The sequence below is a fragment of the Stegostoma tigrinum genome, chromosome 1, assembly GCF_030684315.1.
Source record: "Stegostoma tigrinum isolate sSteTig4 chromosome 1, sSteTig4.hap1, whole genome shotgun sequence".
In the NCBI taxonomy this organism is placed as follows: Eukaryota; Metazoa; Chordata; class Chondrichthyes; order Orectolobiformes; family Stegostomatidae; genus Stegostoma; species Stegostoma tigrinum.
In genome coordinates, this window is record NC_081354.1 from 141,545,746 (window position 1) to 141,564,332 (window position 18,587).

The following is an 18,587-nucleotide window of genomic DNA, read 5'->3' on the forward strand; positions in this document are numbered from 1 at the left end:
GGCTTATCAGTGATAGGCAACATGGTTTTGTACAGGGAAGGTCATGTCTTACCAACTTGATAGAATTCTTTGAGGACGTGACAAAGTTGATTGAGGGAAAGGCTGTCGATGTCATATACATGGACTTCAGTAAGGTGCTTGATGAGGTTCTCCGTGGCAGGCTGATGGAGAAAGTGAAGTCACATGGGGTCCAGGGTGTGCTAGCTAGATGGATAAAAAACTGGCTGGGCAACAGGAGACAGAGGGTAGTAGTAGAAGGGAGTTTCTCAAATTGGACACCTGTAACCAGCGGTGTTCCACAGGGATCTGTGCTGGGACGACTGTTGTTTGTGATATATGTAAATGATCTGGAAGAAGATGTAGGTGGTCTGATCAGTAAGTTTGCTAATGAAACTAAGATTGGTGGAGTAGCTGATAGTGAAGGTGACTGTCAGAGATTACAGCAGAATATAGATAGACTGGAGAGTTGGGCAGATAAATGGCAGATGGAGTTCAATCCGGGCAAATGCGAGGTGATGCATTTTGGAAGATCAAATTCAAGGGCGAACTATACAGTAAATGGAAAAGTCCTGGGGAAAATTGATGAACAGAGTGATTTGGGTGTTCAGGTCCCTTGTTCCCTGAAGGTGACAACGCAGGTCAATAGGGTGGTCAAGAAGGCACATGGCATGCTTTCCTTCATTGGGCGGGGTATTGAGTACAAGAGTTGGCAGGTCATGTTGCGGTTGTATAGGACTTTGGTTCAGCCACATTTGGAGTACTGTGTACAGTTCTGGTCACCACATTAACAAAAGGATGTGGATGCTTTGGAGAGGGTGCAGAGGAGGTTCACCAGGATGGTGCCTGGTATGGAGGGTGCTAGCTATGAAGAGAGGTTGAATAGATTAGGATTATTTTCATTAGAAAGACGGAAATTGAGGTCTACAAAATCATGAGGGGTATAGACAGGGTGGATAGCAAAAAGCTTTTTCCCCCCAGAGTGGGGGACTCAATTACTAGGGGTCATGAGTTCAAAGTGAGAGGAGGAGAGTTTAAGGGAGATATGCGTGGAAAGTTCTTTACACAGAGGGTGGTGGGTGTCTGGAACGCGTTGCCAGTGGAGGTGGTAGACGCAGACACGTTAGCGCCTTTTAAGATATATTTGGACAGGTACATGGATGGGCAGGGAGCAAATGGACACCGATAGTTAGAAAATAGGCGACAGGTTAGACAGAGGATCTTGATCGGCGCAGGCTTGGAGGGCCGAAGGGCCTGTTTCTGTGCTGTAGGTTTCTTTGTTTCTTTGTTTCAAAAGTTCTGCATTTAGTTTGTAGTTCTTCATACAAGTTAACTTTTTCTTTTTATTATTTGAGCAAGAATACACTTGTAGTGGAGCAGTACAAGCCTCCAGCAATAACCATGTGGTAGAGTAGAGTGTAAAGGGAAAAAATAATTGGAGCTTGTTGAAAAGTATGGCAATAATCATTGGAGATTTTAATCTACGTATAGATGGGAAAAGTCAAATGTTCAAAGCTAGCTGACATGCGTTCATAAAACGTTCTAAGGATAATTTCTTAGCATGGCATGTTCTGGAACCAGTAAAAGATAAGACTAGACTAAATGTTTTGTGCACGAGATGTTGCAATAACCTTGTTCCTCAGGGTGTATATTTTCTAATGAACCTTGTCTGAAGACATTATACACCTGGAACAGATGGGACTTAAACACAGTTTCCACTGCACAATGGAAGCCCTGTTCTTCAATAGTGTCCTGGACCCAGTTATCCTCAGCTGCTTTGAGGGCTTTCTTTCATTATAAAGTCAGAAATGGGGATGTTTGCAGGTTGTACAGCACCATTTGCTCCCCTGATAGTGTGTAGTAGTCAAAAGTTCTGGGAGTCTTTAAGTACCAGTACCAACACCAACTTGTTAATTTGAGACTTCAGCCATTTAAGCAGTATAAGACAATCTAGTGCAGTAACATGGAAAGCTTATGTTATGAATATACCTACGAAAGCGGAGCAGTAACTTTATGGGCATAGTGTATGGGTCTTGGTATCTGGTTTACCTTAGGCCAAAGGTCAACACCCTCTCTCCTCTCTCTAATGCTTTGGGCTTTCCACTTGGAATTGGGAGCAGGATAACTTCAAACATCTTTGTGTATCTTGGTCACTGAAAGCCATTGCTTAACTCTTTGAGCCACGATCAGTTATATCATGCATTCTTAAATTGGCATAGGCTAAGCAGGGCTTATTGCTAATGGGTTTAAGGGGTCCATGATCAGTCTCTCATTGACTGTCACCTCTCGTTATCCCCTGGCTGGCAACTTAAGATCCAGTCATTCAGGGGTTAGTCCTCTTAGGTTTTGTTGTCACTTTGAATTTTAACTAAGGCACAATAGCTTGAAGTGTTGTTTGCCTCTGAAGGAAAAGAGAGGCTTTTGCAGTCAGGACCCAATGACTTATATCCTTGTGCTCATGTCTCGGTCTTTTTTTTTCTACATTTGTTGAAGTTCTCATTAAATCAGACCCTTGCTTATCTCTAACCATTTTCTTTTCTCTTGGTCATCAGTGCTCTGATAATTTTTTTTGTTTCTGCTGTTTGAAAATTTGGACACAGTTTCGCATGACACAATACTTCAGATGCAAAGGAATGAATTCATGAAATATTCCTCCGTACATAATCTTGAGTGAAAGTATAAAAGATTATATAGTTGCAAATTTTACAAAGTTACATTTATTCAAAAGCTACACTTCTAAACAAAATGCAACACAGCAGCTCTGCTTATGATCTCTTGATGAAGATTACCTGCCTTATTCAACCTTGCAAATCGGGATTTAGGCTGTACATAAGCTGAAAAAGAGCACCATCATCCTTGCAACTGTAACTGTAACACAGGTTATTGTCTTCACTTTGTTTACAATCCAATTGTGTATGTCTTTGTCAAATGAAGTTGAGCATGATGGTGCCAAGATCTGTATTGGTTCTATTAAGCCAAATGTTTGATCAATTTAATATGCTTTAATTATGCAATTATGACTAAAATAAGTCAATCATGAGATATCACTTTCCCTACTAATCTTATACAGTGTACGTTCAAATGTCCAGATCTTGCTACAGTATCCGGATTTGACAGTGTGGAGTTGGAGGAGTACAGCAGATCAGATAGCATCCAAGGAGTAGGAAAGTTGATGATTCGGGTTGGGACTCCTCTTCAGAACCCCAGTTTTAGTTCTGAACAAGGGTCTTGACCCAAAACAGCGACTTTACTACTATTCCTCTGCTGCCTGACCTACTGCGTTGACGCTGACTCGGCATCTGCAGTTCTTGGCATCTTTTGAGTATCCAGGTTTGGCCTGACAAGTGGCAAGTAACTTCTACATTAAGTGCTAGGTAATGACCTTTTCCTAATGAGAGAATCAAATGGTCACCCCATGACATCCAATAGCAATACCATCGCTCAACATCCTGGGGATTACCATTGACTATAAACTGAACGGAATTAGCCTTATTGGAGCTACACTAGCTGATTCAAGGCTAGAATGCTGCAGTGAGTAACTCGGCGCCTAACTCCCTAAGTCTGACTTCTTGCTACAAGACAAGTGAGGAGTGTGATAGAATACAACCTGCTTACCTGAATGAGTCAAGTTCCAAGTGCACAACACCATCCAGGGCAAAGCAACCTACTTGAATGGTACCATGTTTGCAGACATGTACTCCCTTCACCACAGTAGCAGCAGTGTGTAACATCTCTAAGATGCACTGCAGAAGGCTCCTTCGACAGCATCGTCCAAACCTATGCCCACTACCATGTAAAAGGGTAAGGGCAATAGATTCATGGGAGCACAACCACTGCAACTTTTCCTCCATACCTATCCCTTACCTTGTTTTGAAAGTATATTGTTGTAGTTTTGCAGATTTTGCATCCTGGATGTCCGCCACCCCTATCACTGCAGTGCAAGAATGCAATCCAGGATGGGTACCAAATATTGGCCTTGCCAGCAAATCCGGCATCTCGTGAATGAATTAGCAGAAAATCTCTTTTTTAATGAGAGATAGTAAGAACTGCTGATGCTGGAGTCAAGATAACCGTGTGGAGCTGGAGCTGGAGGGACACAGCAGGCCAGGCAGCAAGAGAGGAGCAGGAAAGCTGATATTTAGGGTCAGGACTTCTGAAGAAGGGTCCTGACCCAAAACATCAGTTTTCCTGTTCCTCTGCTGCCTGGCCTCCTTACTTATAATAAATTTTCTTTAGAATGTTTAGCCACCATGCCTTCTCTCCTGCCATCTTGGTTATTGATGCAAATTGTGCTGAGGCCTCAACTTTTCACAATACCTTGCAGGTTTCCATTTGTCACATCCTGCCAATCAACCATCAGCTAATCACCTATCCATATTATTAATCCTCCTACATCAAACACTCCTATCTTCCGCAGGAGCTTTTGTGGCACCTTAGAGTATTTATTGCTAATTCTTTTTTGCCCTTAAGTGTTTTGGAGCTGCATTGATTTGCAGGGCAATGTTTTGAAATGTTATGGAGTGGTATCATTTCCTGATGCAACAGTTGTAACAACTAATAACTTGCTGAGCCATTTTCAAGAGTACAAATTATATTTTCCAGGCGATTTAGCGAAGTTTGGCAGAGGTGACTCAGCTTCACCTGCACCAGCGACCACTCTCTCCCAACCTCAACAAAATCAGGCTCATCACACCACTCAGCAAACCTTCTTAAACCCAGCTTTGCCACCAGGATACAGTTACACAGGATTGCCATATTATGCTGGTATGCCTGGTGTTCCCAGCACATTCCAGTATGGACCTGCCATGTTTGTAAGTAATTTGTGCAGTTATTTCTCTACTGTAATTTGTGATAATCCTCTGAAGTTAGACTTTGTTTAATGGAAATTATGAAGGTCTTCGCCACCGATTTTGTTTGAAATGGATTTCGTATCTATTGTAACAACTTTTTGGCTTATTTCTTTTCTCAGTTAATGAACCAGCTTACTTCTGAAAACAGTGGGCTGAAGGGCCTGTTCTGTGCTGTACTGTTCTATGTTCGAATGATAGATTCTGCCCATGCAATATTCTCTGTGAATTCCAGACCCCAACCACTGATAGCCTGCCCCTTTTTTATTTTTTGCAGTTGCTTTTGTCACTTTTTAAATTGGTGTCCTTTGTTTCTCAACTCTGTCATGAATGGCATCTGATTCTTTGTAACCTATTCTATCCAGAGCATGATTTTGAATACCTCAATTCAATCTCCTCTGCCTTCAAGGTGAACAAACCCCAAAAGTCCAACTTTTTCTGTTACTGAAGTTTGTCACCTCTGAACCATTCTCATTAATAGGTACTCCCTGAAATGCTTTCATATTCTTCCTGAATTACCATCTCCAGAGCTGGATTGAGTTGGGACTGAATAAGTTTTCTAACACAAGAATATAATTTCCTTGCTTTTGTAACATTTGGCACCTCTGTATACAGTCTAGGTCATTTGTTAGCCACTTCTTCAAATCTCTATTTTCAATGATTTGTACATGCACCCTCAGGATCTTTTGCAAATATGTCCAGATCCTGTATTCTTTTGTGCCTTTTTCATAATCTCTTTTTCTTACCATCAAAATGATTTGCTTACATTTCCTCCAATTTAAATTTCATCTACTTTTTCATCCTTTTCCTCTACCTGACTGCCTTTTGAAATTTGCTACCATAAACATTGAGTAGGCCATCAATTCCCTTGTGCTGCTCCACTATTCAACAAGACTGTGGCTGAACAGATAGTGACAGCTTCCTGTTTCTCCATAACCTCTAACACTCAAAATCTGTTAACTCTGCTTTGAATGTATTCAATGACGAAGCTTACTGAAAAATAAAGTGCACAAGACCAGCAACCCTCAGAGGAAATACTTTTTCAATTCTAGTTAAATCAGAGGATGCTTGCTTTAAAAATGCCACTAGTTTCCAAAATTCCTATGGACAGAATCATTCTCTTAATCTATTCTTCCCCAGCCTCCACATAATCATCTTTTAATGAGATCATACCTCATCATTTTAGTCATTCAGGCATCCTCGGCTATGCTAGCTAAGCCAGCATTTATTACCCTAATTGTCTTTGGGAAAGTGATGGTGAGCTGCCTCTTTTTGAACTTTTCCAACCCATTTGTGGTTGGTACATCGTGGAATTTGACTCTGCAATAAAAACAAACATTATTTTTGTTTTCATAATTACTTTACCTGCATGCTAATGTTTTGTGATTCATGTGTGACATCACCCTGATTCTTCTGTATATTCTTTTCCAGATTTTGTATGACCTTGCAACTTGGTTTCCTACTTATCTGGAATTGTCAACTCCTCTTTACAAATTAACACCATACGTCTCAGTTAATATTCTGTTCACTTGTCCAATCCCACCATCTCTCTACTAAAGGAATGTAGTATTTCCAAAAAGACATGAAACAAAAGTTTATAACCTTTTGATTATCTGTCTCCCGTTTCTTGGCTAACAGATTCATAGTGGCTGTTTTCTCTTTTGTCGGAGGCATTATCTCATTCCGGACTTTTGAGACATTACCATTAAAGCATTTGCAATTGCCTCACCACTTGGTGCCATGAGTTGAACACTAGTCCTAGGGATTTGTCAGTCTTCAGTCATTTGCCACTAATTTGTTTCAAAAGTGCGTAAAATACTGACAAGATATATTATTCTTGATTGTGTACAGAGGGAACCAGCAAAAGTGGCTTTGAGTTTGATATGTTTAGCTGTCCAGAAAATTAATTAAATTGAGTTTATATTTCTTTTAGAAGAACGGAAACTTTGTCACTGAAATCCTCAAGGTTGAGGGCATTGACGTTTTAAATCTCAAATCATTCCTTATACTTTCAGCTAACTAGTGATGCATCTTTTTGAAAAGGTTCAGCTCATTTTTCTTATTACTGTTAACTTGTAAAGGGTAAATTTGCTGTGAAGTAAGGTAGATGCAAAGTAGTTGTGTGTTTATGTAATGTATAGCTTTAGAAGTAATATTTCTGGAGGGGGCTTGAGGAATATGATGAATATTCAGGGGAAAAATTGCAAGTCACTGGCTCTTGACTTTGTTTGCAACAACAGCTTGAAATGATTATATTGAAAAATACCACTAGTGCTTGCAGTGTTGGTGAACTGTTCGTTTTGTTTTTTAATTTGAGCTGCTCAAAATATTTTGAATGCTCTTGTAGTTACCTCCAGGTGCTGCTAAGCATGGACTGAATATGAACACTGCGTCAGCTTTTCAACAGGCAGGTGGCTATGGACAGCATGGATACGGGACTGGTATGTACTCTGTCACGTTGATGTAAAAGTTTTGAATTAACCTTGGATTGCAGACTGATGGTTTGAGGTGACGAGGATAATGGTACAAGATTGAAAAAAGATGGTAATGGGACAGATGAAAGAAATAAGTTTTCTTGGGAAATATAGGCAGGAAATCTATCAAAATCAGACGATCTGTAGGCTAATTGGATAATTTATCAAATGTAACTGTTCCCCTTTCAAAGTCCCAAGTAATAATTTATGTCTGCTGAGAAAGCAGTCAGGCTTGCATTGTACAATGTGTATAATACTTGTGTATTGAAGTGTCTATCCAGATTGAGGTTGGTATTTATCACCTCCAGTTCCAAAGGTATCCTGTGCTTTTCTGGCTTGGCAGTGGTGTACTCCCAAAGGTGGTTCTCCCATGAAATTACGGGGGTTCCCTCCTCAAAAAAAACCCTGTTGGTAGTTTTGTAACTGTGTCCTAACAAATGCAGGTGTCGGCAGAAAGGGAAACTACTGAAAGGAACAATTGGTGGCGTAGCATTTTTTTAATATAGACGGTAAGGTTATCAAACAAAATTAGACATCTGGCTACATCAGACTATATGAAGGTAGGTGACCAGCAGCTTTGTCAGTTTTAAATAGCACCTTCAAAGAATAGAGGGAACGTGTCTTGGAGATTATGGAAGGGAACTCCAAAGCTTGGAAACCAAGGAGCCAGTGAATACACAGACACCAGAATTCTAAAATTAGAATTAGATCAGGTATTTGGAAAGGTGTCTGACTATGAGAAAAACAATTACTGATGAGTTTTACTGGTGAAGAAGGGTCTTGACCTGAAATGTTAACTTTCCTGCTCTCACGCTGCCTGGCCTGCTATGCTTCTCCAACTCCATACTGTTATTAATGATGAATAATATATAGTTTGGCATCAAATGTAAGATGAAATATAAACTTGTACTTGATTTGACTGCTGTAATTTTGTTTTACTTGCAATTTTACCATTGAATAGATATTGCTGATTGGTAATCCACTCTGATCACTTTTGAAATGTGGAAATTTTGAAATACTCTGATTATTTTAGCTTTGTTAGATTGAAGACAGTCTGGGAAAGATATGCAAGGCAAATCTGAATAGAGAGTTGAGACTCTCTGGTACTTGGTGCACACTGCATAATATTGTTTTGGTACACTGTTCCTCTACACTGTATTCTAATGAAGATGTGTGATAGTCATTTTTGGAACTTGCTTTTTTATAATGTGAGATATGTGGATGTGGGCAATGCAGAGGATTTTGCTGGGGGGGTGGTGGGGGGAGAAGTTATGATTCTGGGACAGTGATCCAAATGTCTCACTTCCAATAATACTTGACTACAAACAAGGTCATGAGATAACCCTTGGAGTGGTAATAAAATCTATGTTCATACCACTTTGATTTATAACAGGAATTTATCAGTCCGGTTTGATACTTGGCCTTGCTTCCACGTAGTTCAGCTTTTATGGAAAGGTAGCAACAACAGAGTTTGGGCTAAAAGGAAGTTGGCCTGAACTTTTACTGGTTCTAGTGTCAGAATTGTTACATTTCATGACAGTTCAAGAAAGAAACTAGAAGGAAGCAGTTGAGTGCTAACTTGGAATTGAGATAGGAATATAATTTTTCCAGGCTCTGTTCTGTGTTGGGAAACTGGCTGAACTTTCTATTGTTAATGTTTGTTAGGATTTATTTCTAATTGTAAATATAACTTGTTTTTTTGTGTAATAACTATTTTGTTGATGAACTTCTGTAGCCTCATGAATATGTAATCACCAAATTTAGAAAAAAAACTATCAAGATCTGTTTTTTGTTCTGGAATCTGTCTTGTCTATCAACTGGAATCAAAATTAGATTCCCAAATTTTAGTGCATCTGTGTGAGACTTGACTTGTAAAGGCGTTATTAATAACAAACACGAAATAGATAGTCATAGTCTTGCATATTCTTCAAGCATTTATTTAACTACCCTTTAAAAGCTATCGGGAGTGGCAGTTGATGGAAAGGCCATTTAAGGAGCGAGTACATTTGCTGATATTTTTGATTTGATTCTCTAGCAAATTCTTGCTTATTTAATCTATTGTCGTACTCCTAACGAAGAGTTCAAGTTACCCACTGAAATGTAGTCTGTAACCAGTTGAACATGAAATGTTACTGTTGGGCTGATGAGTTAATTACTGGCTAGGAGATTAGATTTTTGACAGTGTCTTAAATGTCGCACTTGTGGTTCATGTACAAGTAGATGTTTCTCTGAAATTCTGGAAATTGAAACTTTGAAGTCAAAGATGTTTAAATTATTAGTCTCTGGTAACCATGGCAATTTGTGGACAGTCTCCCCACCTAGTTGTGCAAGCTAGAATTACTTCTTGGAAAGCATTTTTACACAAACTTTAGATGTACAAAAGCTTTCTATTTTAAAACCATCCATTTTCAAAATACTTCAGATTTCCTTTTGTATTCTTTTTGAACTATTTTAGTCTGACTGTTCAAGAGTTTATTTAGGCATTCAGTAGTACTAAGCCTGCTAATATATTGAGTTAGACTTGCTTTTTCTTTCTTGGCCATTGCTGCTTAATTTTCTGACGTGAGAGATGTTGTTGTGGTGCTTAAGAGGACAGCTGTTTTTAATGGACTTAGAGCTGCAGTAGAACTTCCATTGTGGAGGCAGAAAAAGTTGCAGAAAGGCACAATTAAAGCAAGGCTCTAGCAATAGAAATTCTGTAGTCTAACTTTGTTCTTGATTGACAGGTTATGAGGATTTAAACCAAGGGGGTGGAGCTGGAGATTACAGCAAAGGTGCCTATAGTGGGTCTACTCAAGCACAAACCAAATCAGCTGCAGCTGGACCAGGGAAAGGTAAGGCTTGTGGGTCAATGCTGTTTAGTATAGCGAGCCTTCTAACTACCACGTGCCATTTAATCTGGCATGCTCTGTCTATGGGGAGAGTTGTCTAGCTATGTATGGGGGCAGGGGGAAGCGATGGCCTCAGTGGTAATACCATTGGACTGTTAATTTGGAGACCCAGATAACATTCTGGGGTCATAGGTTTGAATCCCGCCACGGCAGATGGTGGAATTTGAATGCAATGAATATCTGGAATTAAGAGTCTGATAAATTCATTGCCAATTGTTGGAAGAACCCATCTGGTTCACTAATGTCCTTTAGGGAAGGAAACTGCCATCCTTACCTGGTCTGGCCTACATGTGACTCCAGACCCACCAGCCAAGTGTTTGACTCTTAACTGTCCTCTGGGAATTAGGGATGGGCAGTAAATGTTGCTTAGCCACCGATGCCCTCATCCTATGAATGAATAAAGAACTATCATTGTTAATTAGAGAAATGTATAACAGATAAGTATTACATTTCTAGCCAGCACTGATGATATGTTGTCGAGTGTCAGTTTTCCAACAATGTGATTAGATGAAATGATATGGTGGTTAACTTGCATTTTGCTAGGTTATCAAATTAGACTGTTGCACCCCGGTGTTTACTGTGGTATGGGGCAAAGATCAGAATCACATTGTTGCCTTTGTATATCTCTGCCGATGGCCGAACTTTGGAAGGAAGGAGGTAGTATTACTGGACTGTGCAGAAATGGAGATTACAAAATTGTTTAAGAATGAATTGAATTGAATTGAATTGAATTGAATGTGGGTTGTGTGGGACTTGCAGTCTTTTTATGCAGGTATAGATGATTATTGGATACATCAGGAAAGGCTGGCCCTGGTAATTACCTACAATATATGTAGATTGTAGTGCCTTCATTAGAGGCCCAACAGCAGATGACAACTAACTAACTTCTCAATATGTAAAGGAACACTATTTACCTTAAGGACTGACTGTTTGACAAAAGTTGTATAGAGCTGTGTTCTTGGACTGGTTAACTTGGTTGTAACTAATTAGAAAGAAAGAATTTAACTGAAATAATCCTTCACGACTTGTATTATTTGTCCACATTGTCTGCAATATCATTTACCTGTACTCGTGCACTTGTGCTAAGAGCTCTTTTATAATGTTGGTGTAAAGTGAAATTTGGAGTGCCTTACGACTGGCTTCATTTACAGGCTAGTGAGAAAACTATCCTTTTTAAAGTGAAAATATTTTGTATAGTTGACTTAAACTATTGATTATCACAGTGAATTAATTATTGTGTTACAGGTATTTCGGTGAACTCTTCTAACATTGTTCCTGATTTGAGTGGCTCAGTATACAAGACTCAGGTGCATATTTATTTTCACTGATGCTTGTGATGCAGTGGATTTCCAACAATTTTTTTTTTGTTCTTCGAGATTTACAGCTTTCTTTCAGAAGCAAATGCGATTGAAATTAGTCCCTAGCAACAATTGGCAGCCAATTTTATGTCCTGCCTGTTTTCTTTTCCCCATTCACTTAAGTTAATTGTCTGTCATGGTGTAAAATAGATTGCCGGTTATTACAAATACATTTCATGCTGCCAACTAAGACTATATGCATGGAACGTGATTTTGTTGGCTTGCATATCTTTGCTTAAACCAGGAAGCAACGCAGTGTTGTACAGTACCTGATTATACCTAGCTACAAATTATAACACAAACTGAGTAAGAAGTTTAGAATTTGTTGAAAATAGGAACTCTATAGATATTAAGATTTTTTAAAGCCTTAACACTTGTTTTATTTGTATAAGCTTGAGTCAGTGGTATTTGATATTTTTTTGTAATGCATGTAAACTTACAAAATCCAAAGTAAAGATCATTTAAATAAAGCCTGAGAAAGTAAAGATTAAAGACAACAGATAAGATAAATAAGTTGCATTTCAAATAGCATTACTTTTTCTAAGAGTGACTATTTGGCTAAAGTGAGCAGCTACAAGAACTAGCACTATTAAAAGTCAACAGGCTGGTCAGCAAAACATTTTTGCTCTCTAGTGAGCAAACATTAATGACCACTTCATTTTAATTCAAGCTATAAATAAACTGGATGGGAGGGTAAAAATGTAAGGAGGATGCAGAGAAGCTTTGGTATAATTTGGACAAGTTGAGTGAGTGAGCAAATGCATGGCAGAATAAACATGTGAAGTTATCCCTTATCCACTTTGATAGCAAAGCAGGAATGTAGATTATTATCTGGCAATATATTTGGAATGGGGAAAAGTGAAAAGAGACCCGGATGTCCTTGTACACTAGTCACTGCAAGTGAGCATTTATTTGCAGCAGGTGATGAAGGTAAATGGTATGTTGGCCTACATAGTGGACAGATTAGAGTGTAGAGCAATTGTACAGCACCTTGGTAAGACCTCACTTTGAGGATTGTGTGCAGTTTTGGTCTCCTTATTTGACGAGTGATGTTCTGGTTATGGAGAGTTCACAACTCAAGTTTAACAGACTGATTCCTGTTGGTTAGCACTACGTTCATGCAAGTTAGAATGGAGGGAGTGGGGCTCAAAAGGGCCAGTTGACGATGTGCTCTTATTTAAAGTCATTCTAGCAACAAAGAACAGCAGTGGCAGGGCATGCTGTATTGGGATAATGGCATCTAAGAGTTCATGACTAACAAGGCAACAATATATTTGCTTGCAATTTCTCTCAATCCAGCTCAGTGATTGAGTTGAAGTTGTCAATGCTATGGAGCTTGGAGTCATAATTTCTAGATAGCTCTGTAATGGAGGTGGGCTGTTAGGGAACAATGTAGCAAGGATTTGGATATTGAGAAGGAGTCCTACAAACAGCAGAAGGATTATTTTCATGAGCAATGAATGTTTGAATTTTGTAACTTCTTTCATTTCATGTAATTAATCCATCAAAGTTGCTGACGTTCTGAACTGCCAAAAACTATAGTTTTATTTTGTTGATTTCCTACATTTTCTGTAGTCTTTTGACAAACAAGGATTTCATGCTGGTACGCCACCTCCGTTCAATCTACCATCGGCTCTTGGAGCAACAGGAACCTTAAACCCTGGTGCAGCTGCAGGATATGCTCCACCATTTTTGCACATTGTGTCAGCTCACCAGCAGCCTCATTCTCAAATGCTACATCATCACCTGCAACAGGATAATCAGGTAAAAAACAAAGCGTTTCTACAAAAATGCACAATTTAAATATCTTTACGAAAAATCCACAAACAATCTGTAAGCCTGGTATGCCCCTTCCACTATCATCAATCCTTTTTCAGCGAAGAGAGCAAGAGGACAACCCAAGCACGTGATGTCAGACTATTGCAGATATATTACTGAACTGCTTGCAGAACAGACAGCAGAGGCTAGCATGCTGTCAATGGAGCTGAGTGATCCCAAGATAACAGCCTGGATCAAAGTTCTGCAGTCTTGCTGCATATAAACATGTAGCAGGAGGAGGAGACTTGACAGATGTCCTCATTGATCAAAGAGCCCTGCATGTCAGCACAAAAGACTAGGCCAGAGGTTTTCCAGCTATCTTCAGCCAGAAGTGTGAAGTGAATTATCCATTTCGGCATCCTCCTGAGGTTGCAAGTGTTGTAAATGGCTTTCTTTAGTAAATAGGGTTCATTACAATTGATACCAAAAATAATCCTCCCTTAACTCACCTCTTTGAACCAGTTTTATGCACATTTGAGAGGCAGTGTCTGCTGCTGGCAATCAGCAATGTGAAGAGACCTGTCAAGTGACACTTAGACAACAATATACTACTCATTGCTCGGTTAGAGTTCCACCTAGGTCACTTGACTATTGAGCCTTATTTTAAGCATGAATGAACTCAAGTTAGGATGTGTGAGACTACCATTGATGTTAAAGTCCCACCATGTTTACGTAGTCTTTGTAAGCAATCCACTCGGTCGAATTCTCTTGCTCTATCCCTATAGCACTACTACATTTCTCTCAAATGCCCATCCAGGCTTTGTTGTTAATCTCTACTTGCACTACTCTCACCTGTTATTATCGCCTGCTTTGTTAAATAAAGCATTTTTCCTCAATCCTTTTGCCTTCAGTGCAAAATCTTAAATTTGAGTCTTCTAATCCTTCTACCAGCTTTTCCATATCTAAACCTGTCAATCTAATACTGCTTACATCTGTTTCAGATTCCACTTCCTTTGCTCCATGGAGAACAGGTCCAACTATTTCAACCTAACCATACAGCTCAAACTTTTCATTGTTGGAACCATTCTCTTAAAGCTACTGTGCACTCAAGGACTTTCCATCTTTCAAATGTGGCGACCATAATTGGGTTTATATAGATTCAGTATAGTTACCCTGCTTTTGTACTCACTTCCTTCTATGGAAGATCCCACAAGCTTAGCCCCTATATATCTTCAGAGTTCCGTGTGCCTTGACTTTGCTGTCTTTTAAATTTCTACCATTTTGTATTTATTGTCTTTTCTGTCAGAATACACTCTTCCACACCTGCTTTGGTCAGCCCATTCAGTTAGCCTGTCTATGCCAGCATTCATAGTCATAGTGTGGAAACAGACCTTTTGGTCCAACTAGACCATGCCAACAATGTTCCCAAACTAAACAAGTCCCAGCTACCTGCAGTTAGCCTATATCCCTTTAAAGTCTTCCTATTCGTGGACTTATTCAAATGTCTTTTAAATGTTGTAACTGTACCTACACCTACTGCTTCCTCTGGCTGTCTTTTCCACATAGGAGCCACTGGTTTCTTTAAATAAAAACAAAAATGTTACCTGTCATGTCGTCGCTAAAACTTTCTCTTCTCATCTTTCTTAAAACAAAAAGGTCCCCGGTTTTGAATTCAATTTGGTGCCTGTGCCATACACACATCTGGTGTTGTTGACACTTAAATTTTGCTGTCAATATCCAAGTCATTTTTTTATACAAAAGATCAGTGATCCAAACAATAATCCTTTGGGGCTTATCACTTTTCCACCATCCTGCAGTCTTTTTAAAAAAAAATTACCACTACTTGTCACTTTTTAGTTTTAAATCTATTTTATTTACCTTGATATGGACTTTCCTGTTCATGAGCCTAAATTTTTTAAAAACTTCCTTTTATATGCTTTTCCTGTTTGGATTTTCAGAGTGATTATCAGCGTCCACTGAGAGCATTTGAAATCAGTTCACCTGTTGGGCAGATCTTATTGCATGGTATGATCTAGCTCAGTTCTAAATAACCTATTCATGTTTCGCTCTGTTATAGTTGATGCCTTTTAAAAATGATTCTTGAATATCTGAACAGCTTGTACCATTTTTTATAGGTTATTTATAGTGTTAATAGGATTGGGTGTAGCATTGTTTTCTTTTTACATTACAAAACATGACCTAAACACCCATTCATCAAGATGCAGACATATAAAGCTAGGAGCCAGTGTAGGCCATTTAGTCCCCCAAGGTTTTTTCTGCCACTCAATAAGATCTGATTGTAATCTCAAATCCATTTGTTTGGCAGTACCTGTGGACTGATCATCCTGCAAAACGAAGTAACTTTGGGTGAGGGGAAATTGTGATAATTAAGGTAACCTTAGTTGGATGGTTAAAGTGACCCAAATTCTGACTGCAAATGTTAATTCACTTCCTAACTAAATATAAAAGTAAGAGGAGGCCATCCAGCCCTTTGTCTGTTCTGTCATTTAATGAGATCATGATCTGTTGCCTAAGTTCGTATCCCTGACTTTGGCCCATATCCCTTATACCTCTTGCTTAAATTAATAACTAATGTAGCACCCACTGCTATTTATGGAAGAGAATTCAAAAGATCTGCCACCCTTTTTGTGTGGAAGTACTCCCTAACATCTCTTCTGACCAGTCTGGTCTTAATTTTTTTTAAAACTGTCTCCTAGTTCTCTTGTCTCTAAACAGGAAAATAGTTTATCTTTTGCTCCCCTACCTTTTACTTGTTAAAATCTTGAATGCTTTGATCAGATCATCCCTTGAAAGCTCTAAATTCTATTTTGACTTGCAGGGTGGATCTGGACAGCGCAGTCAGCAGAACAGCATACCACAGAAGTCTCAGGTTAACAAACCCAACTATGGCAACTCTCCCTACTGGGGTAATTAAACTGAAAGTTGTTGCCCCCTTCTGGTAAAAGAAAGAAAAAAAACTGGTTGGCCAAATGTCTGTGTTGGGGGGGGGAGGGGGAGCTAAAATCTTAACATTACCTTAAATGTGACAGTTGCCTGCTTTTGATTTGCTGTTGTATGTAATATATTTATGTATGTATTTGTATATGTAATAGAGCCTAGATGTGGTTTCTGCACTTGAAGCCGTTCTTCATGGGGGAGATTAATAAACTCTCAATAACAATGCATATTTGTTTGAGCTCTGTGGGCTTTCTAAATGGACAGTGTTTTCCAGTATTGAAAATGGGATTTCCTTTGTTTTAATTCAGTTTATGAAGAATTCCAGGAAAGGGGTGGGGGTGTAGCAGTTTAGAAATCCAGATTCTGTGCATAACTTTTTTTAGATCTATCCTATTAATTTTGTATCAATCAAACTTGGACTATCTTGATTTTAAGTTTGCCACCTGATTCTGTGGATGATTTTCAAGCAACTGTTCAGAAACAAGATTTTTTTTAAAAGAAATCATTGTCCTTCTAAGAACTGTATTTATCTTGGTATTTATTTAATATTTCAATGCACAGGCTCCAGTATGTTAAATTAGATACATTTATTTGGTATGTTTCCCTTCTTGCCTGTGGTAAGCAGAGCTAGTGGTTTTGAAAATCTTTACTTCCAATATAACATCTCATCCATCAATTTTGCTGTTAATGTCAGGAGCCAGAATGGTAAATATTTTAGTTGAATTTCCTATTAAACCCAAAGAAAACCTAATAAAAGCTCTGAGCAATTAAACAATGTGTGAATTTTTTTGAAATAATTTGTTTCACTTGAGATACTGGAATTTTTTTGTCATTTACCTTTTGTCAATGGAGTTAAACTCAATTTATAGAGGCAGAATCAGCATCAAATGGAACTTGTAAGTAAACTTTACAAAGGAAGCTCAGGATTTAGATCAGTTCTATAATCCCTCGAATGAAAATTATAGTAAGGATAAATGAAAGGGGATTCTTTATCCTAGTGTTATGTAACTCAACTTGAAGCTGAAGGATGTAGGATTGGTTAGATCAAGGGTGTAATATTTTTTAGGTGGGGATTGAAATGTTAAAATTCAAGATTTTGCTACACTTGTACAGGGCATTAATGAGACCACATCAGGAGTACTGTGTACAGTTTTGATCTCCATTTGAAAAGGGATGCTGATTGCGTTCAGAGCAGTTCAGAAAAGCTGCCTGGGTGAAGGGGGTTGTCTTAGGAGGAAAGGTTAGGTCTGTATTCATTGCAGTTTAGAAGAATGAAAAAGGGTGTTTTTCCTTCTGGGAAGGTATAAAACTAAAAGACAAATTAAAACATAATGGGCCTCCCATTTGAGGGAAATTTAATATGGTTATGGCAGTCATGTAGAGGCTAGGATTATAACTAAATGCTTGACTATGAACGTAGGTTATAGAGGACAAGCAGGTGAGTGGAGCTGGGGCTTGAGGAGTCAGTTACCTAGTCTGACTAATTTGTATGTTTGTATAATTATGGAGGGCAAAGCTGTGATGGAAATCCCATACCTTGTCTTAAGTGGTGTAACAGGTATACCAGATGATCTGACATCTTCCAGGTGAAATCTGTGCTTGCCTCGTGTCTTACATTGTTGCCATTTCTGTTCACAGCGCTCTCTCCACCCACTGTATATTTCAAATTGTGCCGAACTCCGTTGCCCATTTTATTATTTTGTGATCTTTATACAATAATTGACATGTTGAAGCACAGCAAGATTTCTGGAATTGACGTGTCATTATCTTACTCTGTTGGCCATGGCCACCTTGATTTATTGCAGATGAAGAGGCAGTTGTGTTTGTACTTCTTATTAACTAAATACCTATGCTTCAGATTTGCTTACGTCCAATCTGGCAAGTTGTACCATGGTGACTTTGGGAACTGATGTATTATGGTTTCTGGAATCATTTTAATACACTGACAAGCTATTCTAGTTTATTAGTAGATGAATTCTAAGCCTGTCTTAATCTACAAATTGACTTGTGTATAATTTGGAACATAATTAATCGTGATTGAACATGTTCATAGAACTGTGGGATAGATGGAAGGTGAAATTTGAACCACAGCCATGATCTTAGTGAATGCTGGAGCAGGCTTGAGGAGTCACATTGTCTATTTTTACATGTTCTGATTTCTTTCATAATAGTAAGATCTTGTTAGCCAGTTTCCATCACCACACATGACTGTTACATGAGGCAAATACTTAAAATATTGATTTACTCTTGAACCTTGTTTGTTCTCTGGCTATTTAATCCCCCTTTTGAACACAAGAAGTTTAT

The 18,587-nt window shown here is 38.7% G+C and overlaps 1 protein-coding gene across 10 annotated transcripts in view; it reads left to right on the forward strand.

Moving 5' to 3' along the window:
* The window catches only part of ubap2a (ubiquitin associated protein 2a), a 101,136-nt gene extending 84,078 nt beyond the window's left edge, over positions 1–17,058 (forward strand). For 9 of the 10 annotated variants that reach the window (XM_048528739.2, XM_048528749.2, XM_048528783.2 and 6 more), the window contains 6 exons: positions 4,600–4,808; positions 7,192–7,285; positions 10,045–10,152; positions 11,455–11,516; positions 13,143–13,331; positions 16,165–17,058. In XM_048528739.2, the coding sequence (XP_048384696.1) occupies positions 4,600–4,808; positions 7,192–7,285; positions 10,045–10,152; positions 11,455–11,516; positions 13,143–13,331; positions 16,165–16,260 (758 nt within the window). In that variant the 3' untranslated portion in view covers positions 16,261–17,058. The remainder of the gene's footprint in view (positions 1–4,599; positions 4,809–7,191; positions 7,286–10,044; positions 10,153–11,454; positions 11,517–13,142; positions 13,332–16,164) is intronic. The other variant, XM_048528757.2, reaches the window with a different exon arrangement.
* The last annotated feature ends 1,529 nt before the right edge of the window (positions 17,059–18,587 follow it).